General features: G+C 44.9%; 1 protein-coding gene across 3 annotated transcripts in view; it reads left to right on the top strand.

Annotated features, from left to right (window-relative positions):
* The window catches only part of LOC140395474 (phosphoinositide 3-kinase regulatory subunit 6-like), a 174,523-nt gene that overhangs the window by 128,241 nt on the left and 21,095 nt on the right, over positions 1-25,187 (top strand). For all 3 annotated transcript variants that reach the window (XM_072483260.1, XM_072483262.1, XM_072483261.1), the window contains exons 12-17: positions 709-1,150; positions 13,713-13,815; positions 17,102-17,224; positions 18,232-18,342; positions 19,079-19,169; positions 22,258-22,328. In XM_072483260.1, the coding sequence (XP_072339361.1) occupies positions 709-1,150; positions 13,713-13,815; positions 17,102-17,224; positions 18,232-18,342; positions 19,079-19,169; positions 22,258-22,328 (941 nt within the window). The remainder of the gene's footprint in view (positions 1-708; positions 1,151-13,712; positions 13,816-17,101; positions 17,225-18,231; positions 18,343-19,078; positions 19,170-22,257; positions 22,329-25,187) is intronic.

Here is a 25,187-nt window from a genome sequence, read left to right as displayed (position 1 = left end):
TCAAGAGCCCACCCCAGTTGGACGCGATCCAATCCCTGAAGCTGCTATTTTTAAACTTATCCAATAGAATCGCAAGCAGCGCATGATTGATCCTCATCCTGACAGCTGCTTGCATTTATTGTTTGTGAGAAACAGAACAACCGAACCAGCACCCTGAATTGTTTCACAAAGACAAGATGTCCGAAGTAATGTCCTTTTGGTCAAGTTAGCTATCCTAAATCCCATTTGATGGCTTATTACTGCTATGTCCTAAAATACATGTTTAATGGTTAATAATGATTACTCAGTCCTATAATTCATCTCAATCCTTAATAAAGTAACTTATGTAAATCTACTCTAGTGGCATGCTAACGATTCAGTTTTAAGAGGTATCATCGCTGAACCCCACCTTCACTCACCACCACTGCCACCTCCTCCCAAGCCTGGTTAAGGACAGCCTCCTGCCCATCCCAGGGGAAGCGTGTGTCCCGCTTCTCCTCTATTGCGTCCAACATTTGATCGAGCTCCAACTCAGTGAAGCACGGTGCTGGTCTTCTCTGAGCTATTCTTTTGGGCTGGAATGCGAGTGTGTGAGAATTGGAGAGCTTATAAGCAGCTCCAGAGTGCCAAGCTCTCCAGCTTATATGCAACATATGCAACAGGTCCTGCAAGTGTATATTATCTTCACAGTGTTTCGCCTCTGGCTCATGTTGTTATATTTTTTTGCAGGGAAGGAACTGGTGCAATTTGTTAAAAATCGATTTGGCAACAGCCAAGATATCGCTAACAGTGACTCTGACAATTCTGAGCTGAGTGAGCCAACAGACAGCCTTAACTTTGAGCCAACGAGGTTATCAGTTCTGTCCACAGACAGTGGTATTGTTAGAGACTGTGGAGATCCACCCCCTGCTGGAGAGGATGACAAAACGCAGAGCAAGTTGTTCAGAAGGGACGGCATGAAGAAGAAAAGTTATGATTTAGATAACACGCTGCTGCTTTCCGATATTCCTGATAATACAGCGACAGGGGCTGATACGAAACTCCAGCGGAAGTTTGGTTGCAGTACATTGTTATTTAACATCAAACACCAAAAGCCGAACACTGCACGCATTATGCTGATTGGGAATGACCGCATTTTGGGAAAATTAGCAAAGACTTTTCTTTCTTTGAGGTAAGTAATTCTTTGAACAATTGACCATAGTTTATATGAACAATTTACAAAATAAGAAAAGTTCCCCCTTTTTTAGATGGTATCCAATATCTGCTTCTGGTTTTATTCTACTCCATATTTCGATCAATATTCCCATAAACTTTACAAAGCGGCAGTGTGTCATTTTGTACATTTAAAAAAAATATATATATTTTTAAACATCAACCGCAGGACAATGTCACAGAGGTAGAGCTTGTAAGCACCCATGCAACGGGTATAGTGCAAACCATTGTTTTATTTTTTTGCAGTAGTGTGGATACTATTCTCCCCCCTCCGCTCAGTCTCGCTCTCCCTTACTCCTTCCCCTCACCCCAGTCTCGCTCTCCTCCCCCCTAGCTGCTGATCACTAATTGATCTTTGAAGATGGTGGCGAACTGCTTCCTCCTGGAGTGGAACGTCTAGCCTCAGGATTTCTGCCAGGTCAGCCAGCCAGTCTGAGGCCTTGGGCGGCGCTGCCAATCTCCCTCCGAGGAGGAGTCGTCACCGTGATATCAAGGAGGCGAAGGCCAGGATGACGGCGCCCCCTCCCCTCGAAGAGTTCTGGCTGTTCTGACACCCATTGGACCGCCACTAATGGGCATGGCTCCACCTTAACCCCCACAACCTCTGACTTGGCCTGGAGAAAACTGGTCCAGAATCCGATTAGTTGAGGGCGGCACGATAGCGCAGTGGTTAGCACTGCTGCCTCACGGCACTGAGGATCCGGATTCGATCCCAGCCCTGGGTCACTGTCTGTATGGAGTTTGCACATTCTCCCCGTTCCTGCGTGGGTCTTACCCCCGCAACCCAAAGATGTGCAGGTTAGGTGGATTGGCCACACTAAATTGCCCCTTAATTGAAAAAAAAATTTGGATAGTTAAAATTTATATTAAAAGAAACAGAATTCGATCAGTCTTGGACAGGACCAAAACATGTGGGAGCTGTTCGCCGGACCCCCCCTGACATCACTCACATCTGTCTTCCACATCCGGGAAAAAACGCTCATGCATGTCCTGGTCAGTTGTGCCCTGTGCACCACCTTCAGCTACATCAGGCTCAGCCTCGCACATGAGGCGGCATTCACCCTGGCTGAGACAAACATGTCTTTTAGCTTACAGTGGTGTCTGAACTGGTTCCAGACTTTTAGTTTGGCTGCTAACACCGGGCTCGTCGAGTACTTGGCCGGGGTGGGGGGGGGGAATGGGAGTAGGGTGGTGACCAGTGCCTGCAGGGACATCCCAATATAGGAGGCCTCTTTCACCCGCACGCTTTCAAATTTGCTGCCCAATAGTAGAACAGGAGGTTCAGGAGTGCTAAGCCCCCCATCTTCTCAGCAGGACAGTTTTACAGGCTTTGGGGCACTGTCCCGCCCACATAAAGACAGAGATTAGTTTGTCTACCTTAGTGAAGAAGGATTTGGGGCTGAAGATCGGGAGTGACCTAAATATGACGAGGAACCTTGGCAGGAGGTTCATCTTTTTGGTCTGCATTCTCCGTGCTAGGAAGAGCAGGAGTGGGTCCCGCCTCCACAGGTCCCCTTTCACCTCCTCCACCAGGCTAGAGAGATTCCACGCGTGGAGACGGGTCCAGTTTTGGGCTATCTGGATCCCCTGGTATCTGAACTTTGTTTGGGTCAGTTGGAACTGCAACGTTCCCAGCTCTGCCTCTGCCCCTGGGTGTTCACCGGAAGAATTTGCTCCTACTCAGGTTACGTTTGTATCCCGAGAAGCCTCCAAACTCCATCAGGAGTTCCATTATTGATGTACCGTCAATTACCACGAGACGAGAATGGTAAAACAATTGAGGCTTTATTGCACAAGATGTTGTGCCTCCTGTAGCTGGAACCAGAATGGGAGCAGCGCAGGAGAGCTTACACTTTTATACGCCGCCTGCTGGGAGGAGCCAGCAGGCTGAGATTTACTGTGGTACCTGTAATACAGTGGCAGTACCGTAATACATGTAATGTGTTACCAGTGGTGTTTACCACATTCACCCTCTGTTTAAAAAAGAGTCCGGCGGGGGTGAAGAAAAACGTTATAGATTGAGTCTGTCGGGGGCTCTGACCGTCCGCTGTGATTGCTTCAGTCCTGGTGGTGGTGTGGGCGCAGATGTGGTCACCTGCGACTCCGGGAGCGTGTTGTCCTCTCCATCGTCACCCCTTAGTGGATCCAGTGAGGGGACGGATCCTGCTGGGGTGGGGGCTACGATGAGGCTTGCTGGTGGGAGGGTGGGTGGCGCAGGGGTGAACGAGGCAACCGGGCGGGGGAGCGGTATCAGGTCGGGGGTTATGTGTGGGGACCCAGCAGGTGCCAGGTCCCGGAGGGAGACTGTGTCCTGTCGCCCGTCGGGGTGTGCCACGTAGGCGTATTGTCGGTTTGCATGGAGGAGGTGGACTTTCTCAACCAAGGGATCCGATTTATGGCTCCGCACATGCTTCCGGAGGAGGATGGGTCCAGGAACTGTCAGCCATGTTGGGAGCGAGAACCCGGAGGTGGACCTCCTAGGGAAGGCAAACACACGTTCGTGAGGTGTCTCATTAGTAGTGGTGCACAGGAGCAACCGGATGGAGTGGAGCACGTCTGGGAGGACCTCCTGGCAGCAGGAGACCGTCAGATTTCTAGACCAAAGGTCCAGCAGGACGGCCTTCCAGGCCGTCCCGTTCTCCCTCTCCACCTGCCCGTTTCCCCGGGGGTTGTAGCATGTCGTCCTGCTCGAAGCAATGCCCTTGCTGAGCAGGAACTGACTCAGCTCATCGCTCATGAAAGAGGATCCCCGGTTGCTGTGGATGTAGGTGGGGAAACCAAACAGAGTGAAGATGCTGTGCAGGGCTTTGATGACCGTGGCAGAAGTCATGTCGGGGCATGGGATGGCGAAAGGGAACCGGGAGTACTCCTCAATTACGTTGAGGAAGTACACATTGCGGTCGGTGGAGGGGAGGGGCCCTTAGAAGTCCATGCTGAGGTGCTCAAAGGGGCGGGAGGCCTTCACCAGGTGCTCTCTAACTGGCCGGTAGAAGTGCGGCTTGCACTTTGCGCAGACTTTGCAGTCTCTGGTTACGGTCCTGACCTCCTCAATGGATAGGGCAGGTTGCGGGCCTTGGCAAAATGGAAGAACCGGGTGACTCCCAGGTGGCAGAGATCATTGTGGAGATGCCGGACTCGGTCCACTTGTGCGTTAGCACATGTACCGCCGGATAGGGAATCAGGGGGCTCATTGAGCTTCCCCGGGCGATACAAGAGCTCGTAATTATAGGTGGAGAGCTCAATCCTCCACCTCAAGATCTTGTCATTTTTGATCATGCCCCGCTGCGTATTGTTTTTTAAAAAAAATATATTTATTAACTTTTTTTAACACAATTTTTCTCCCTTACAAACAATAACCCCCCCCCCCCCCCCCACCTCGTAACAAAAACAATTGAGGCTTTATTGCACACGATGTTGTGCCTCCTGCAGCTGGAACCAGAATGGGAGCAGCGCAGGAGAGCTTACACTTTTATACGGTGCCTGCTGGAGGAGCCAGCGGGCTGGAATTTACTGTGGTACCTGTAATACAGTGGCAGTACCGTAATACATGCAATGTGTTACCAGTGGTGTTTACCACAATTATCTTACCCATGCTGGCGAGGGGGTTCATGACATAGAGCAGCCATTGTCTTTTTGATGAACTTGGCGTCATCCCAGTTTGAGGCGCACACATTCACTAATACCACCAGGGCCCCTTCCGGAACCCTATGGACCGTCGCCTGGGTCAGTCACAGTGTTGGCCGCTGTGAAGGCTATCTTCTTGCAGAATAGTATCACCATCCCCTTGCCCTGGTGTCAAAGCTCACCTGATATACCTGTCCCACCCAACTTTTCCTTGCCCTCATCTGCTCTTCAGCTCATCGGTGCATCACCTAGAGAAAGATTCATAGAATTTACAGTGCAGAAGGAGGCCATTCGGCCCATCGAGTCTGCACCAGCTCTTGGAAAGAGCACCCTACCCAAGGGCAACACCTCCCCCCTATCCCCATAACCCAGTAACCCCACCCAACACTAAGGGCAATTTTGGACACTAAGGGCAATTTATCATGGCCAATCCACCTAACCTGCACATCTTTGGACTGTGGGAGGAAACCGGAGCACCCGGAGGAAACCCACGCACACACGGGGAGGATGTGCAGACTCCGCACAGACAGTGACCCAAGCCGGAATCGAACCTGGGACCCTGGAGCTGTGAAGCAATTGTGCTAACCACTGTGCTACCGTGCTGCCCTACAACAACACTTCCACACACCCCCCCCTGCTGCTTCTATGGAATCAGCTATATTTGCTTTGTGGACAGGCCCCTGCATGGCCGGGGTTACATTTGTTCTTGGCCCAACAAGATGGCCACCGCCACCTTCCTCTTTCCACCCATCTCCACGTGTGACCAGCATTCTACCCTCCTCCCTTAAGCTACTTAGTCCTCCCCTGAATCTCTCCGCTTAGGCGATCACCCCTCTCCTCTCACAGCCCTCCCTACCCCCTTACCCTTCACGCCCTGCAACCCCGGCCTGCTGACTTACCACCCCCAATGCTAGACACTTCCTCACCTCACGTTACTCCCATTCACCAGCATGTTCGCTGTGTGTTGGCTCCCATTATTGCCATCCCATTCCGTTCTTTTGCACAAAATCATTTGCCTTTTCCGGCATGTTGAAGAAATTATCCCTGTCTTTGTATGTGACCCAAAGTCTCGCCGGATATGGCAGGTCAAATCGCACCTTGTTCTTAAAAAGAGTGCCGCTTTGGTCCCATTGAACTCCGCTCGGTGCTTGCCAGGTCAGCCCCAATGCATTAGTAGACGTGGATGGTGTGTCCTTCCCATTTCCATCACTGCATGTTTCTCCCCCAACTCAGGATTCGTTCTTTATCTTGGCACTTGTGGAGTCTTATTATTGCCTGCGGTGGTTTCCCCGGTTTCTGCATTTTGTGGAGCGACCTGTGGGCCTGGTCTACCTCTGAGGGCTTGGTGAAGCCCTCCTCCCCGACCAATCTTCCGAGCATCTTTGATACGAACTCGGTTGGGCTCCCACCTTCTATGTCCCCTGGTAGCCCAATGATCCAGAGGTTTTGGCGCCGGGACCTGTTCTCTTGGTCATCTATTTTGGCCTTTAGTGTCTTTTGGGTTGCCGCCAACCTCGTTATCTCGACCTCGAGTGAGGCGATCCGTTCACCTTGATTGGTGACTGCTTTCTCCACTTCCTGTATCATCATTCTTTGGGCCTCCAGTTGACGTTCCACCCTGTCCATTGCTCCCCGTATGGGGGCCAGTGCCGTTTCAATTGGCATCTTCATTGGCGACATTAGGTCCTCCTTTACTGCCTCCCTATCCTTTTGGAGTTCTGTAGCTATGAACTCCATCAGCCTCTCCGTCGACGACTCAGACGGCATTGGCAACTCTGCTGGGTCCACCATGTTTGGTCTCCTGGCTCCGATGTTGGGATCTTTCTCTCTCTGCTCTTGCTCCCCTTGCGACCTGTCTGTTGGTTTGCCGGCATCCAAAATTGGGTTATTTGCTGATGGGGGTCCGGTGGTTCAAGGTCATGGTTTGATAATCTTGCAGTATTTTCTGACATCTCTTATATTTGACAATCAATGTCTGTGGGCTATTTGACTGTGGTGAACATCACAGCGCAGTTTAGTGCTAATTTTCCCTGATGTTCACACACAATATTTCCAGTTGAACTCAATGGAAAGTCACCAGGAGTGGCTGTTTTCTGGGTTTTTATTCTTTGTGTGTGTGTGTGAGCTTAATCCCCCCCCACACTTCCCAACCCAGCGACATTTAAGTTAAGCTTAGCCCCACACCCCACCCCCGTATTACTAGTATCACCCAGCTGAGACATAACATTGTTTTGTAGTTAAATTTTGTCTGATGGGTTCGCATGAAGCAACAGGTACAATTAGTCCCTGTACGAAGTAAAGCCGAACAAGGCCAACAGCGCGGGTTCAATTCCCGTACCAGCCTCCCCGAACAGGCGCCGGAATGTGGCGACTAGGGGCTTTTCACAGTAGCTTCATTGAAGCCTACTCGTGACAATAAGCGATTTTCATTTCATTTTTTATTCATTTCAAGTGACAGCACATTCAAGTTTCAAGGTGGTTGTTCGGAAGAACCATCGTCAGACCCATGCAGGGCCTGGCTTAAAATCGCAAATGCGCTGTGATTCAGGAATGTTTTAGTACGCTTCCCAATTAGTAATGCAACCAGTATGATTCTCATACTAACAATTCCTCACCAAGAATTTCAAAACAAAACTTGTGGGTTTAACTGAATTCACTGTGTTTGTGAAAATGTAACAAACTTTGTAGTTTGCTCTCTCTTTGGTTTCTGTTAAGTGTTTATGGATGCACGGTTTCATGATTTAAGGCTGTCGAATGATTGCATTAAAAAACTTTTCAACGTAACAAAAATACAGATTTATTAAAATTAATAATGTTAAGACGTTTTAGTTGCTGTGATATGAAGAGTCAAAAGTTCTGTTCCTTTTTCACAAACTCACATTTATTTCATTCCAACAGCCTTTGCACAAAGCTCTAACCATCCATCACCTCACAGAGGTCACCTGAAGTCCCTTTACATATCAGTGTCAATTAATGGATACTTAACATAAATGAGACAACTAATTGCAATGTCTCTTAACCCATTACTTAACAGTCTCCCCTTCCTTGGAGAAAAAAAATAATTAGGTGAAAACAAAATTTCAAGAAACTCAAAAACACACACATAATTTCCCCCCCCCTTTTTTTTGTTTGGACGAGAAAGAAAAAAAAACCAGTCACAGAAACAAGCGCCCTTCATTAACAATATCCAAAAGTTTCTGTGAACTCGCCCCTCTTTTCGTAAAACAATCTGACCGTTGATAGCTCCTGTCGACCCATTTAATTTTTGTTATTTCCCCTCTGTCCAGCATCTGCTTCAAACTTGCGATGTCTGTCCGTAACCTCTTTTCATTGACACCTTTTGTAGAGTGTACATTTTCCCACAGGGATTTATTGTCAATGTGAGAGTCAATAGGTATATTACCCAAATCCCCTAATCTCAAAATTTCTGTCAATATCATACTTATATAAAAGGCCATATTCACCGCCTCTACAAGGCTTAACGTCTCAGCAGCCAAAGTGCTTTTTACCACTCTCCTTATTTTCTTTGTTTCCCACACAAGCGGGCAACATTTACCATTGTTCCCCAAAAGGAAAATTATAAAACTTCCTGCGCTTGAAACCCCATCACATAAATTTGCGTAGGGCTCATCACTATAAACTATGAGTTTCAAGTGCTTATGTTCACCTAAAACCGGGAACTTCAAAGCACACTCCTGCATTTTTAGTTTGGCCAACGCTTTATTTGCTCTTATTATGTCTTCCACTTTGGGATCATTCATTTTTCTACTCAACTCTAAGACATCAAAACTCACGTCCGGTCTAGTCTGACTACCTAACCAATTCAGTTGCCCAATTAAACTTCGCAGTTGCTCTTTTTCTATCTTTGAAACCATTGCGTCTTTTTGTGAAACTCGGCCATGACTAATTGCTATTGGGGTGATGCTTTTGTTGCTAATTTTCTCCTTGGTTTAATTGCTCTGTTTTATCACCTTTGCTCTTGAGTCGCCAAGTATCTTTATGATACCGCCACGTGGTTCAAGTCCGAGTAATGATCAATAATCCAATACACCGATTAGTAAGATTTAAATCAAAGCACATTTATTATACACAGTAATCACTACTCATGCACAAATTCTACGTCTAAGCTACTTCTACAACTAACAGGCCTATACTTAACTTGGAACTGGCCCACCAGGTCAGGGAAACATATGGCCTTTCGTTCGGGTTCTGAGCCTGCGGGATTCGAAGTTGGTACAGTTTGATAGCTAGGAGCGGCTATCTCGCAGCCAGCGTTGAAGTAAGACTTACAGTTTCGATCAGCTGCTGAAGAGTGAAGAGGTGGAGAAGAGAGCGATTTGAACTTGGGGCTTAATTCTTATTGTCCCCAGGGGCTTTCCGCCTTTCGGGGAGGCCCCTGTACCTGGTCCCAAGTGATTGGACTTTGTCCCAATCACTTGGTACGATTTTCTCCAATGCTGGAGCGGTTCCCTGATCAATGGGCGGTCTTGAGGTACTTGTTCACCTCCTTTTGTGTAGGCTCAGCTGGCGCCGAAGAGTCTGGTTTTGCTTTGTGAGTCTAAATGTTGCTTATTGTTCCCGGGGATTGCTCATTAGTATGCAGATGGCTGTTGTTTTGTTATGCTGATGGCTGCCGGTATCGATAGTGTCTGGCCTTTCCAGAGGTAAATACACAGCCAACCTGCAGCTGCTCGTTTTTGTCTTGTTGGCTGACTTTCCCATCAGCCTTTGCCGTTCGCCATTTTGAATCGGGAGTTGGCCATTTTAAGTGGCTACACTTTCCAAATAAGATTGCTGACATAAAGTTGCCCATAACCTAGTCTGCCCAATTTCCAGTCCAATATATTTAAATGCACCGGAAGCCTGACTTCCAACCCTGAATTCTTTCCTCAAACCAGAGATTACAATAGCTTCAAAATCACTAGTCCCACCACACAAAAAATCATTGACATGCATCATAAAAATGCCAGAAAGATTTCTTTTATAGTGCCCGTAAAACATTGCAGGATCTGCTTTCAACTGGCAACAGCCTAACTTTATCAAAACTGACCTTACTGAAAAATACCAGACTCTAGATGCATCATTTAATCCATATACACATTTGTTCAACTTCCAGAGTACCCCTTCTGTGTTAGCTGCTTCTTTAGGAGGACGGAGAAAAATGTCTCTCTGGAGCTGATGCCCCTGCAAAAAGGCAGCTTTTATATCTATAGATTTGCATTCCCATGCCTTTGTGGCTAATAGAGCCAAGAAGATCTTTAAAATAACCTTTCCTGCTGTAGATGAATCTACCCTTAAATCGTGATCTTCTAAATTTTCTTCAAATCCCCTTGCCACAAGCCTGGCCTTTGCCTTATAAGTTCCACCTGGAAGAACCTTTTCCGTGCAAATCCATCTGTGGGATAGAGCTCTTTGTCCCCTATCCGGTACTTCCGTGTATACCCCAAATTCACTCCAACTATGCAATTCTTGCTGATTAGCTTCTTTAATAACTTTTTCATCTAATTTATTTGAAGCCACCAAAATCTCACGTGCATGTGGGCTTCGACTCCTATTAGTATTCGTAGTCTTACTCATGTTCCGAGATCTTGACAAACTACGTCCCCTCTCCCGCTGTACTGCTGCTGCTTGATCTTTCCCTTCTGCTGTGGGATGTCCTTTCAGTAGTTCTCGACCTTTTCCTGTGGACCTGTTCACTATCCGATGTACTATCTGAACTGGCACTGCGTTTCTGTGCGCTCCATTTGTGAACTTCGTTTTCCCAATCCATTGTCTTGACTCCTTCCCCTGAATGCTGTACATTCAACCAATGTTTATACTTTCCAATGGCCTTCCCTGCTCTACTAATAACAGTTGCATCCTTCCATTGACTAGACCCTTCAGGCAAGTATGTCACTTTTGTACCAACTTTTGACAGTTGCCCTGTCGAAAAAATGACCTGTTCTAATTCATCAGAAGTGTTGTGTTCCTCAACAGAAACCCTGTCTATACCAGTTAATTGGTCCTCATAGTTCTGTAACACATGCGTACCAGATGACTCTGGTTCCTCGTCATGTCTGACTGCTCTGTCTAAATTTGAAAATTTGTAATCTGTACCCATTATCCTTGATGAATGTACCCTAACAGTTTGATTACCATGTTGCAAAATAATTGTTTTTCCATCTATGCCTATGATCTGCCCTGGGCCTTTCCATTCATTAGAATTGTCTCTCTTATAGTATACCATGCCTCCTTGCTGAAAAACGGCATCTGATGGCCGTACGTTATGTCTTAAAGCTCTGTGAATTCTATCAAAGACTTCTGCTTCCAAAAAAGCTTTTCTACTGCTATGTAATGCATTTAAATGTTCAGCAAAACCAGAGCAAATTGTAGTCCCCTCCCAAGCTGGAGGCTGGTCATCCAAAATGGATGGAATTTTAGGATTTCTACCAAACACTAATTGATAAGGACTATAGCCCCCAACCATCTGCAATGAATTATTTGCATGTACTGCCCATGCTAAAGCTGAATTTAGCCTGCAATTTGGTCGATCTGCCAAAATTTTCCGAAGCATGTCATCGATGACAGCATGATTTCTTTCACAGACACCATTACTAAATGGGCTTTCTGCAGCCGTATTCATAACTCTGATATTCATGTTTTCACACATATCCCTAAACTCATCATTAGCAAATTCTCCCCCATTGTCCGTAAAGAATTTTGCCGGTGGACCCATTCCTGTCCCTATCCATTTTTCCACGATTTGATCCAGAATTACTCTCTTTTCTTTACTTCGTACACTCGTTGATTGACTAAATCTGGTTGTTAAATCTACAAAATGCAAAGTAAATATATTATTTGCTTTATCCCAGATCTTAAGGTCCATGGCCACAATGTCGTTAAAATCCCTAACCAAAGGTAGGATTACTATCGGTCGTGCTGGTGTCCTTCTGTACTTCCTACAAACTTCACAGCGGTCACTAACCTGATCTATCAGTTTAGTATAATCGTCATCCCTTACCCCTGCATCCTTTAATAAATTTTTCAGCCTCTGAGGAGATAGATGTGAAAATTGCCTATGCAGTTTTAATACCACGAGCTTTTTATCAGCTAAAGACCCATTTTCAACTGCCATTAACACATCCTTAACCACTCTACTTGAAATATTATTTGTCAGTAATGGAATACAATAGTGTCCTGACTGTGTAAATTGTAAGTCCACCGTCTTTCCAAAAACTGTTGCCTTATCCTGTTCCATATCCAGTTTCATTTGTGCTTTCTTCATCGACGGTCTGCTCAGAAGCAAAGGTATCTCACTTGATACAACACCCGTGCTAATGAAATGATTCACTCCGGCAATATTGCAAGGGATCACCACTCTTTTCAGCGACTTCAGAGTATTATCATCCCCAAACCTGAAACTTGTGGAACTTTCAAATTCCTTAACCTTGTGACGATTTTCAGCATTCAAAGAGTCCAGGTAACATTTTAACCAGTCAATTCCACACACAGTAGATGTGCAGCCATTGTCCAATACAGCACAGTTGAAGGATTCTGCAACCAACACCCTCATTACCGGCGTAAAACTGCTTGTCAATAGGACAATGCCTTCTTTCTGGTCACTATCTTTTTCCTCTTCTGACTCTTCCGTGTCATGTGTCGCTTGAAACACTCTATCATAACGAGTTGGACAGTTGAAAGCATAATGGTATTGAGAGTCACATCAAAAACATTGATTTACCATGCCCCGTACATTTCTGGGGTTCATCTTCCTATTGTAGGTTCTAACTGGGTTTCTGTTTTCATAATGTCCTTGTCTCGGTCTCCTTCTATAGTCTTGAGCCCTGTTCGTAGCCATACGATTTCGCCATCCTGTTAGTAGTGTATCTTCCATATTCTGCCTTATTGCAGGCTGACCTATTTGGGTCATCAGAGCCATCGGAATCGAATGTTTCCCCAGAAACTTTTGTAAAGCTTTTGTCATCTGTTCGAATAAGGTATCCTTACCAGTAAATTGAACCCCTGTCAAAACCAGGAGCCTATCCATATTGCTCACTCCAGCACAGTCAAGTAATTTAAAGGCCAACACAGACTGTGGAAATTCCAGGTGGTGTTTCTGCAGCCTTTTATATAGTCTGCCAAATTCCATTAAATAGTCTTCCATGGAGATATCCTCCATTTTCCGAAACTTATCAAAATCCAACCATACTTCATACGCACTTAACAAGTCATCTTTCTTATAAATCTTATCCATATAATGTAATAAAGTCTCCAGACCTTCTTCTGAGTCTAACTCTTCCAATTCCAGCTCAGAAAGCACTTTGTTTCAGATTTTACTGCCATATGGTAGAGAAAGAGCCAATGCCATACCTTGTTTTCTCTTTCCCAAAACAGTTACCTTAGTCCACATAGCTACTGCACTTCTCCATTGGTCGTACGATTCCCTTTCAGAAAATAAGGGAGGGTAGTCATATCCAGCCATCTTTATCCTCGGTTCAGCCATATTTTTCCTTTTTTTTTCTTTTCTCACTCACTCCTTGGTTTGATCTGGAAAAGTTGTATCTTTCAACCCTTCACATTTACACAGCAATCATCCTCTGCTACCAATTGTTAGACGCTTTAGTTGCTGTGATATGAAGAGTCTAAAGTTCTGTTCCTTTTTCACAAACACACATTTATTTCCTTCCAACAGCCTTTGCACAAAACTCTAACCATCCATCACCTCACAGAGGCCACCTGAAGCCCCTTTACATATCAGTGTCAATTAATGGATACTTAACATAAATGAGACAACTAATTACAATGTCTCTTAACCCATTACTTAACAAATAATAGTACTGCAGTCAAAATGATCTTGAACACTGAGCTGTTGCCGAACACGATGACAGAAATATCTTACTTTAATTTTGTTATTTCAGGAAAAGAGAAACGAGAAGATGTATACTGGCCTCAAAACTAAACTTGCAGTTCTACTACATCCCTGTTACAAATGAGGAACAGATCCCAGTGTCTGTCAGCAAGGTGTGGGTTGCAGCTGTTTTTTCAATGATTCTTTTTTGTAAAATTAATTCTAATCTTTACATATCAGATCTGACTGGTCCCTGCTAACTATGTGATGGGTAACGCCGTACAGTTGCCCCTGAACAAACTAGAATGATTTGCAAAATTAGTGTGTTGAAGCGCTTTGCTACACATGAGTGACGTGATAATTTGCTACATATATGCAAGTCTTCTGTTGTCATTATGTCCGTTTTATTGTTAAAAATTCTGCTTCTTAGTTTAAGAATTAGCCTTCATGAATAAGAAATGAATCCCCTTCATATTTCAATGTTAGCCTCAGAGGAAAAGTCGTTAACGTAAACTGTGTTGCAAACAATTATCAAATATAAGAACTAGGAGCAGGAGTAGGCCATCTGGCCTCTCGAGCCTGCTCCACCATTCAATGAGATCATGGATGATCTTTTGTGGACTCAGCTCCACTTTCCGGCCCGAACACCATAACCCTCAATCCCTTTATTCTTCAAAAAACTATCTATCTTTATCTTTAAAAAAATTAATGAAGGAACCTCTACTGCTTCACTGGGCAAGGAATTCCATAGATTCACAACCCTTTGGGTGAAGACGTTCCTCCTAAACTCAGTCCTAAATCTACTTCCCCTTATTTTGAGGCTATGCCCCCTAGTTCTGCTTTCACCCGCCAGTAGAAACAACCTGCCCGCATCTATCCTATCTATTCCCTTCATAATTTTATATGTTTCTGTAAGATCCCCCCTCATCTTCCTAAATTCCAATGAGTACAGTCCCAGTCTACTCAACCACTCCTCGTAATCCAACCCCTTTCGCTCTGGGATTAACCTAGTGAATCTCCTCTGCACACCCTCCAGTGCCAGTACGTCCTTTCTCAAGTAAAGAGACCAAAACTGAACACAATACTCCAGGTGTGGCCTCACTAACACCTTATACAATTGCAGCATAACCCTAACCCTAACCCTAACCCTAGTCTTAAACTCCATCCCTCTAGCAATGAAGGACAAAATTCCATTTGCCTTCTTAATCACCTGTTGCACCTGGAAACCAACTTTTTGTGACTCATGCACTAGCACACCCAGGTCTCTCTGCACAGCAGCATGTTTTAATATTTTATCATTTAAATAATAATCCCTTTTGCTGTTATTCCTACCAAAATGAATAACCTCACATTTGTCAACATTGTATTCCATCTGCCAGATCCTATCCCTTAACCTATCCAAATCCCTCTGCAGACTTCCAGTATCCTCTGCACTTTTTGCTTTACCATTCATCTTAGTGTCGTCTGCAAACTTGGACACATTGCCCTTGGTCCCCAACTCCAAATCATCTATGTAAATTGTGAACAATTGGGGGCCAACACTGATCCCTGAGGGACACCACTAGCTACTGATTGCCAACCAGAGAAACACCCATTAATCCCCACTCTTTGCTTTCTATTAATTAACCAATCCTCTATACATGCTACTACATTACCCTTAATGCCATGCATCTTTATCTTATGCAGCAAGCTTTTGTGTGGCACCTTTTCAAAGGCTTTCTGGAAATCCAGATACACCACATCCATTGGCTCCCCATTATCTACCGCACTGGTAATGTCCTCAAAAAATTCCACTCAATTAGTTAGGCACGAGCTGCCCTTTATGAACCCATGCTGCGTCTGCCCAATGGGACAATTTCCATCCAGATTTCGTCCTTGTTGGTAGATTCCAGCATCTTCCCTACTACAGAAGTTAAGCTCACTGGCCTATAATTACCCGCTTTCTGCCTACCTCCATTTTAAAACAGTGGTGTCACGTTTGCTAATTTTCAATCCACCGGGACCACCCCAGAGTCTAGTGAATTTTGGTAAATTATCACTAGTGCATTTGCAATTTCCCTAGCCATCTCTTTTAGCACTCTGGGATGCATTCCATCAGGGCCAGGAGACTTGTCTACCTTTAGCCCCATTAGCTTACCTATCACTACCTCCTTAGTGATAACAATCCTCTCAAGGTCCTCACCTGTCAAAGCCTCATTTCTATCAATCACTGGTATGTTATTTGTGTCTTCCACTGTGAAGACCGACCCAAAAAACCTGTTCAGTTCCTCAGCCATTTCCTCATCTCCCATTATTAAATCTCCCTTCTCATCCTCTAAAGGACCAATATTTACCTTAGCCTCTCTTTTTTGTTTTATATATTTGTAGAAACTTTTACTATCTGTTTTTATTTTTTGAGCAAGTTTACTCTCATAATCTATCTTACTCTTCTTTATAGCTTTTTTTAGTAGCTTTCTGTGGCCCCCTAAAGATTTCCCATTCCTCTAGTCTCCCACTAATCATTGCCACTTTGTATGCTTTTTCCTTCAATTTGATATTGTCCCTTATTTCCTTAGATATCCATGGTCGATTTTCGCTCTTTCTACCATCCTTCCTTTTTGTTGGTATAAACCTTTGTGGAGCACTGTGAAAAATCGCTTGGAAGGTTTTCCACTGTTCCTCAACTGTTTCACCATAAAGTCTTTGCTCACAGTCTACCTTAGCAAGTTCTTTTCTCATCCCATTGTAATCTTCTTTGTTTAAGCACAAAACACTAGTGTTTGATTTTATCTTCTCACCGTCCATCTGTATTTTAAATTCCACCATACTGTGATCGCTCCTTCCGAGAGGATCCCTAGCTATGAGATCATGAATCAATCCTGTATCATTGCACAGGACCAGATCTAGGACCGCTTGTTCCCTCGTAGGTTCCATTACATACTGTTCTAGGAAACTATCGCGGATACATTCTATGAACTCCTCCTCAAGGCTGCCTTGACCAACCTGGTTAAACCAATCGACATGTAGATTAAAATCCCCCATGATAACTGCTGTACCATTTCTACATGCATCCGTTATTTCTTTGTTTATTGCCTGCCCCACCATAATGTTACTATTTGGTGGCCTAAAGACTACTCCTATCAGTGACTTTTTCGCCTTACTATTCCTGATTTCCACCCAAATGGATTCAACCTTATCCTCCATAGCACCGATGTCATCCCTTACTATTGCCAGGATGTCATCCTTAAATAACAGAGCTGCACCACCTCCCTTACCATCCACTCTGTCCTTCCGAATAGTTTGATACCCTTGGATATTTAACTCCCAGTCGTGGCCATCCTTTCACCATGTTTCAGTTATAGCCACTAAATCATAGTCATTCACCAATGACCAGTTACTGTTCCCTACTTTAAGATAGTTATACTGTCAGTATCTATGAATGGATAATAGTGAAAGCTTTCTTAAATACTTTGTTTTCAGGTCATCCCTTTATTGCATAATGACCTTTCCTGTGAGGTGTCCAGGTACTTGGGTAGCATCGATCCATGGTATAACAGCAACATCAACAGCCTGCGCAATATGATACCTGAACTGGCGAGAATGGTAAGAACATTTTAGAATTCATCCTTATCGATGTGCAGTATAAAGTAACAGGTTGTAGTAGGAAGGATATCTTACTCGGTGCACAGAGAATCTGGGGGCGCGGTTTACTTTGTCACACTGGCAGGGCGGGTCCTGATAGAGCCGGCAACACCGGCTCCACATAGATCGGGACGCCTTCTTTAAAGGGTCATCTGCATGAAAAATAAATTCCTCCATGCGCCATCCCCCTCCCCACAAGCATGGGACGATCCCCGCCTCACACACACAAGGCCAGCCCCGCCGTGGGGCTCTCCAGAGTGCACGCCTCCGTCAGTGCCACCTTGGCACTGCCAGGTTGCAAATTCCAGGCACTGCCCAGACATGTCCCTCTTCCCTGGGGACTACTTTTCTTTGCGTCCCTGGCAGATTTCCCTCGACTGCCCTCCCGTTTTTAAATACGTGTTGTAAACCTTGCCGATGTGATGTATGAATATTCACTGACGGAGGAACATACAGTGGCAAAGCCCTTTAATTATATTTAAATTTATTACAATTTATTGAAATGAAATGAAAATTGCTTATTGTCAGAAGTAGGCTTCAAATGAAGTTACTGTGAAAAGCCATGCTGCTGGCCTGCCTTGGTCTGCTTTCAAAGATATGAGGTTCCTGTCGAGAACATCACCAGCGAGGGGCGTGGAAAATCGGACTGCGAGATCTCGCCAGCGATAATCTTGTTTTCCGATTATTGCAAGATCTCGCGCCCATGTCGTTTATTACTCTCACTGTGAAGGTGGTTGCAAAGTCATCCCCCGATGTCTACAACGCAAAAATAACTGAAAATCCTTATAATTGATTATTTAAATGTATTTTATGTCTAGAGCCTTTTGATTTCTCATCGTTAATCTGTTGAAAAATAACAAATTGAATAATGTGTTTTTTCATTTCTAGCCAGCTAACATTTCTGGCTCATTTTTAAGCTAATATTTCTCGCTAGTTTTTAAGCTAACAGATATAAACACTTTTCACAGTCAACATCATTTGGACAACAATCTGGTGCGGATCCATTTATTGTGGATGTTACCTCATACTATGTACGAATGGGATATCAGCCCGTTTGTTTTCCAATCTACAGTGTAACGGTGAGTACTTTAATCTCCATTTGAAGTAATATATTTTTAAAATAAATTTAGAATACCCAATTTTTTTTTCCAATTGAAGAGCAATTTAGCATGGCCAATCCTCCTACCCTGCACATCTTTGGGTTGTGGGGGTGAGACCCACGCTGACACGGGGAGAATGTGCAAACTCCACACGGACAATGACCCGGGGCTGGGATCGAACCCAGGTGCCGCCCTTTCAATTAATATATTTTAATGAGTTAGAAATGCGATTTATTACGTTAACCCAAATTTGAAGAGCCTGGATGCCGAGTGAGACTGTTGAAATATGTTTAAATGCTGTTTCTTCACAGTGTTACATTTTGTAGAGTGGCAATCTGGATTAGTGGCCTATTTTGCCCCAAGCTATTTGCGATATCTTCTTATTAGCAAATACTTCTGTAGGTGAGCGACTGCGTTTGTGATGAGCAGCAAAGGTTCAATCTCATCACCCTTCCATGCCTCCGTTTGTCTATTCTGCCCTCTACAGGCAAAACCCTCTTCTGAATAGAACGTCCAATTTTAGTATGAAATTATTTTTAAGTGGCGAAAAGTCAAGAAATTGGTTTAGCTTTGTGAACTGCACTTTCCATTTATAAAGTATTCAGAACAACTTTCTGAATTTCACTGATGTTTTCTAGCCAAGGACCAAACTGGAGTAGCTCGGTCAAATTGTATATATGCTCTAATTGAATGTACGTCTCTTTCTGTGTCACAGTTTACTTTTGCAGATAATACAGTTGAATGTGTGGATGATGTTTTTCTCATTCAGCTTGTCGCAGACCTTGCAGAATTGAAGTCTGCCAAAGGTAAGTTATTTATCAGAAAATATTGGCCATCTTATTGCTATAGTAAAATCATGAAAGTGTTTTTTTTATAAATTTAGAGTACCTAATTATTTTTTTTTCCAATTAAGGGACAATTTTGCGTGGCCAATTCACCTACCCTCCACATCTTTTTGTGTTATGGAGGTGAGACCCGCGCAGACACGGGGAGAATGTGCAAACTCCACACGGACAGTGACCCGGGGCCGGGATCCAACCACGACATCCTCGGGGCCATGAGGCAGCAGTACTAACTACTGCGCCACTGTGCTGCCCTACCATTAAAGTGTTTACACATTGTGCAGAGTGGTCAGATGGGAGAAGATGGTGGTTTTGTCACAATGTCACTGGACTAGCGATCCATTGGCCCAGGCTAGTGCTTCAGTGACGTAGGTTCAAATCCCACCATGGCAACCAATAATTTAAATTCAATTAATAAAATATGGAATTGAAAGCTGGTCTCAGTCATGGTGACCATGACAACTATCATCAATCATAGTGAAAACCAATCTGGTTCACAATGTCCCTGAGGGAAGGAAATCTGCCATCCTTGGCTGGTCTGACCTACATATGACTCCAGATCCACAGCAATATGGTTTTCTCTGAACTGCCGTTTGAAATAGATTAGCAAGCCACTCAAACTCAGGACAATTAGAGACGGGCAACAAACGACATCCCATGAAACAATAAAGAAAAGGCAGCAGCTGGCATATTTCACTGTTGTGGTTCTGCATTTATATGTTTTTGGACACCACTTTAATGCAGTTAAAATGAGATACACGGTTTAAGCAAGGTTTCCCTTAGGTTAGGTATCTGCTTGGTTTTAATATTATAATTCAACTTCATCTCATTTTTTGAATAACATCAAGTAAAAAATCTGTCTAAAATGCAGAGAAGTGAATTAATTGGGTATAGATGGTAAAATGCAGCGAGAGGTTTGCATCGGTTATGTTGTCACACTATGCCGTCAAATTTTCTTCCAGTTAATTTTTCACCCTATGACTGCTGCCAATGGGCGGGATTCTCTGATCCTGAGGCTAAGTGTTGACGTCGTCGTGATTCCCGACGGCGTCAACTTGGCCTCAGGATCAGCAATTCTGGCCCCTACAGGGGGCCAGCACAGCACTGAAACGACCCACGCCGCTCCAGCTACTGATCCCGGCGTCAACTGGGCATTGCAGGGTCTGCGCAAGCGCAGTGGCACCGGCGCCAACGCGCACACGTGCAGTTGACTCCCTTCTCCACGCCGGCCCCGACGCAACATGGCATAGGGCTACAGGGGCCGGCATGGAAGAAAGGAGGCCCCCAGCCCGAGAGGCCGGCCCACCGATTGGTGGGCCCCGTTCGTGGGCCACGCCACAGCAGAGGCACCCCCCCCCCCCCCGGGTTGGACCCCCATTCCCCCCCCACAGGCCGCCCCCGGACCCTTCCACGCCGAGGTCCCGCCGGCTAAGAGCAGGTTAGAATAGCGCCGGCGGGACTCGGATTTGTCGGTACGGCCGCTCGGCCCATCCCGGGCGGAGAATCGGCAGGGGGACCCCGTAGAGTGGCCCCTGGCCGGCGCCGCACCAGCAGAGAATCGCGTTGGGACGGTGTGGTGCGATTCGCGCCGATTTTCTGGCCCGGCCCCGGGCTGAGAGAATCCCGCCCAATGTGTTTGCATTGCACATTGCTGACATGTGCATCTAGTGGTAGAAAGAGCACAATGGCAACGGTGCCTGACTGGTTAAGTGATCAATTAACAACAATTACAGGGAACCATATGCGCAATTGCCGGGTTCTTTCTGGGTCTATTTTGACCAGGGGTCTTATTATTTACTGAATTTGTTGGTACAAGTTATTTAATCGATTACCAGAAGCATCCCGAATTGCCTAAATATATGCTCTGCCTTATAATCCCACAAGAAAAGTAAAATTATCAGAAGGTTAGGCTACTTTGATTAGATTTAGTGTGCCAAAATGCAATGAATCCTTATTATAAATTATTACAATGAATGGGCTCCTCTTAATGCTCACAGTGTCTAATTCAGCTCCATTTTTCTTTTAAAATGTTAATGACATGTAGTTTTGTTATTGATTTATCAGATTTGTGGTTGGCATTCTTTGCCCATCCTTCCAACCTTCCACTCCTGCCTGACCACTTTTGGGGGGAATCATCTCGCTCGGTGCACCATTCCTCAGATAGGAACTGGGAGCAGAAGTTGGCAATTCAGCCCTTCGGGTCTGCTCCGTCATTCAATCAGATCATGACTGATTTCGTCCTGGTCTCAAATCCACCTCCCTACCTGTTGCCCATATCCCTTTAATCTGTTGATGCGAACAAGCAACCTGCTACTGAGCATTTGTCAAATCCATTTTTATTAAAGTTTATTCTGGTGTACCCTCGAGTGATTAAACCATTAAAAACAATGCACCATGCACTGCTGCACCTTTAGGAACTCTTTTTAAACAAGATGTGACTCCTGGCAGTAAAAGAGCAAATCTCTCGGAACACAAGCTTGTGACAGAGAGAAACTTTAATTGGGGAGAACAATTAAACATCACGTTGATGTCCGCTAGCAAGCAATATAGTTCAGCATAATCTATACCAATGTTGCGCAATCTAGACTAGTGAGTGGGCCTCCTTCATCTCAGTGGACCGCAAGGTTGAAATCAGGCTTGTTCACAAACTATGACCCTTGAATAAGATTGAATACATTTAATGCACACCAAATATTTCATAGAAAATCATTCACATATTCTTAGGACTGTCATCGACTTCAAGTGGTAAAACAAAATAAATATCTGTGCTTGATTGGATGCAGAGGGAGCGCACAGCAATGTTGTGAGCAATCGGGAAGCACCTCACTTCACTTGCCCTTGCTCCATGTGCAAATCACTTCTGTCATTCCGGTGGGAATAAAGCTCCATGAATGGAAAGCAATGGAACGTGGCGGCCCTGCCCGTAGGCACGGTCAACAAAAAGTTGTGGCCCTTGGTTATTTAAGTTCAGGATTGTTACCTTTCCAGTGACTGTTCGGTTTCGCACAATGATGATAAGAACAATTTGTACAGTTTCACAATATTCTTACAGAATTCACATTGACAAGGAAGAGGGCGATATCGGAAGGACCGGGGGTACAAATTGCAGTTGAATATAAAAAGGTAAGAGTCAAGATATCCCAACTGATCAATAGATGTTGTCATGTTTATAAAGATAGCAGACATTAGGATATCTACAAAATGAAATCTGCAATGTAACAAAGAATCCTGATACGGGCATTATATTTACATTCCAATAGGGGTAATCCCATATTTCCAGCATTCACAGGGAAGTGGGACTACCATATGTTTTTTTTTAAATTTAGAGTACCCAATTCATTTTTCTAATTAAGGGGCAATTTAGCGTGGCCAATCCATTCACTCTGCACATCTTTGGGCTGTGGGGGCGAAATCTACGCAAACACGGGGAGAATGTGCAAACTTCACGCGGTCAGTGACCCAGAGCCGGGATCGAGCCTGAGACCTCGGCGCCGTGAGGCAGCAGTGCTAACCCACTGCGCCACTGTGCTGCCTCATGTGTTAACTCTATCTCTGACACACATTCTGGAAGTGGTTTGCAACTGGAAGCACAAGATCACACCTGGTGTGATCAGGACCTTTAATTATGCCATAAAAAGGCCCTTCAGCCTATCATAACTGAGCCGGCCATCAAGCACCTATCTCTTTTTTTCAACCCATGTCTGTAGTGGTATACAATAGACGAACATAGCATTTCATCATGCATACCTCATTTCATATGTCTTTTCCACAGTATCCTGGTTAAAAAAAAGCTACCACCACGTAATGCAATTTCCTTGTCATTTGGCTAATTGCACACACCATGATTTGTTTTCATATAATTGGTTTTATATTAAATTTTACCACATCAACCAATTTGGAGGAGATTATATTGAAGAGATAGGGCTCAATTCAACTGATTGGGAACGAAGTCCCATAGCAAGCGCATTTATCCGCCTGTTTCCCGGCGCTCGCAGCGTTGTATAAGGGACCACAGTGGGGAACGCGCAGCCGAGGCCGCACATAGCCCCGTTTTGTAAACTGGGGAGTTCCGCTCGCCCATGCCAGCTGGCAGTGCCACCTGTGCACCTCTGCATTGCCAAGGTGCCCAGCTGGCACTACCAGGGTGCCCAGGTGGCACCAGCAGTACCAGGGCACTGATGTGTTAAGTAAGTTGGTTCAACGTTGACTGCAGCTGGATGCAGTGAAACTAGAAACAGGCTTCCGACACAGGAGATGGTCCAACACTGTTTTATTGAACTTCCTGATTGCTGTACATAATCTGCTGTGAGTTGACACTCTATCAATCTAACTGATAACCTCCTACTGGCTTGACCAGACTAACTCTCTACCTCATGGTGATAGTGCTCACTGGCTTGTGCACTCTTACTATCTCAGTAGCTGTGTCCTGTAGAGAGAGTCTTAATGCCCTGTGTGCTTTATAGTGGTGGTGTCCTGTCTGGTGATTGGTTGTTATGTGTCATGTGTGTTCATTGGTTATCCTGTGTGTCAATCACTGCCTGTATGCATCTCATTATATACGTGAGTGGATAGTATGACATCTCCCCTTTTTTTAAGTAAATTTTCAAATGTGGCGATATATACATGCATGAATATATACAAGTGGTGAGTGAATGAACATATATACATGGTGTTATGGATGAGGCTTTTCAGAACCCCCAAATGTATCATGGAGTTCAACCAACCTCTCCCTTTAATGGATTTGTTGCTTTTCCTGGCACACGGCTTTTCCTTAGGTGTGGAATTACAATTATGGACACATGGGTTTTTAAACACAAAACACTGTTTATTCCATGAACTCAACTTAACATCTTAAATAAACATTGGATCTCTTAACACCCCTTACTTCAAAGATAACTCAGAAAATATTGCAACAGTAAATAACTCCTTAAAATGTTCCTTCAAACTTCCAAGAGACTTAACACCTTTAAACAGTATCACATCAGGTTAAAGGATATATATTTTTTCTGTAGAATGGCAGAGATATATTAGCCTGGTTGATTTCAGCTCCAGCACCTTGCTTTTCTTCATGCAGCTCTCTGGAAACCCACAGACACACCCAAACTGCTTTCTCAAACCTGGCTTTCTATTTTTTAATCAGCTCACAGCAAAACAGCCAGGGACTTTTAAACTATTCTCAGCAAAACCAGCCAGGTTCTTTTTTTAGCTGCTCTCAGCAAAACCAGCTAGGTCCTTTTCAAAACTGAAACTAAAAACCTGCAAAACACCGACTGCAAAATGGCTGAACTGAGCTGAGCCCCACCCACTCTCTGACATCACTGTTTTCTTAAAGGTACATTGCTTAAACATCCAGTTCTTAAAGGCACTCGCATGACAATGGGAAGGTGTCTATCGTGCAGATACAGAGTAAACTGAACAAAATTTACAAGATTTATGTCTATAGATTCAGTCTTTGTGGCGGGTGACAAATTCTTGTTGATCGCCTCAGAGGTGGAGGGGGGGACGCCGGCACTTGGACAGGCGGGATTGCTGCCATGTCGGTGGCCTCATGGAGAGGCGGGATCGCTGCCAGATCGGTGGCCTCGTGTTGCGAGATGTCCGGAGGAGGCATGATGACATGCGGAGAAGTGCGGCCAGACAGTGGGGCAGGGAACTTTTCGTAGCACCCTCTTGTTGCGCAGTAGAATGGAGTCATCAGCCGTTTGGACAACGAAAGACCTGGGGGCAGCCTGCCTGACGACAATAGCTGGGGCTGACCAACCTCCCTCAGGCAACTGGACACGAACGACATCGTCTGGAGCCAGCGCAGGTAGATCCTTGGCATGAGCATAATACGTGATCTTCTGCTGGCCCCTGGATCACTGCACTTTCTGCAGCACCGTGAGGCGGTCAAGGTCTAGAACATGGATGGCTGGAACAGTCGTCCTCAGGTTGAGGTTCATGTGCAGCTGCGCCGGGGACAAACCAGTCGACAGAGGGGTT

This window comes from Scyliorhinus torazame, chromosome 18, assembly GCF_047496885.1.
Source record: "Scyliorhinus torazame isolate Kashiwa2021f chromosome 18, sScyTor2.1, whole genome shotgun sequence".
NCBI lineage: Eukaryota > Metazoa > Chordata > Chondrichthyes > Carcharhiniformes > Scyliorhinidae > Scyliorhinus > Scyliorhinus torazame.
Note: the sequence above shows the minus strand (reverse complement) of the source record. Positions and strands in the feature narration are given on the sequence as shown.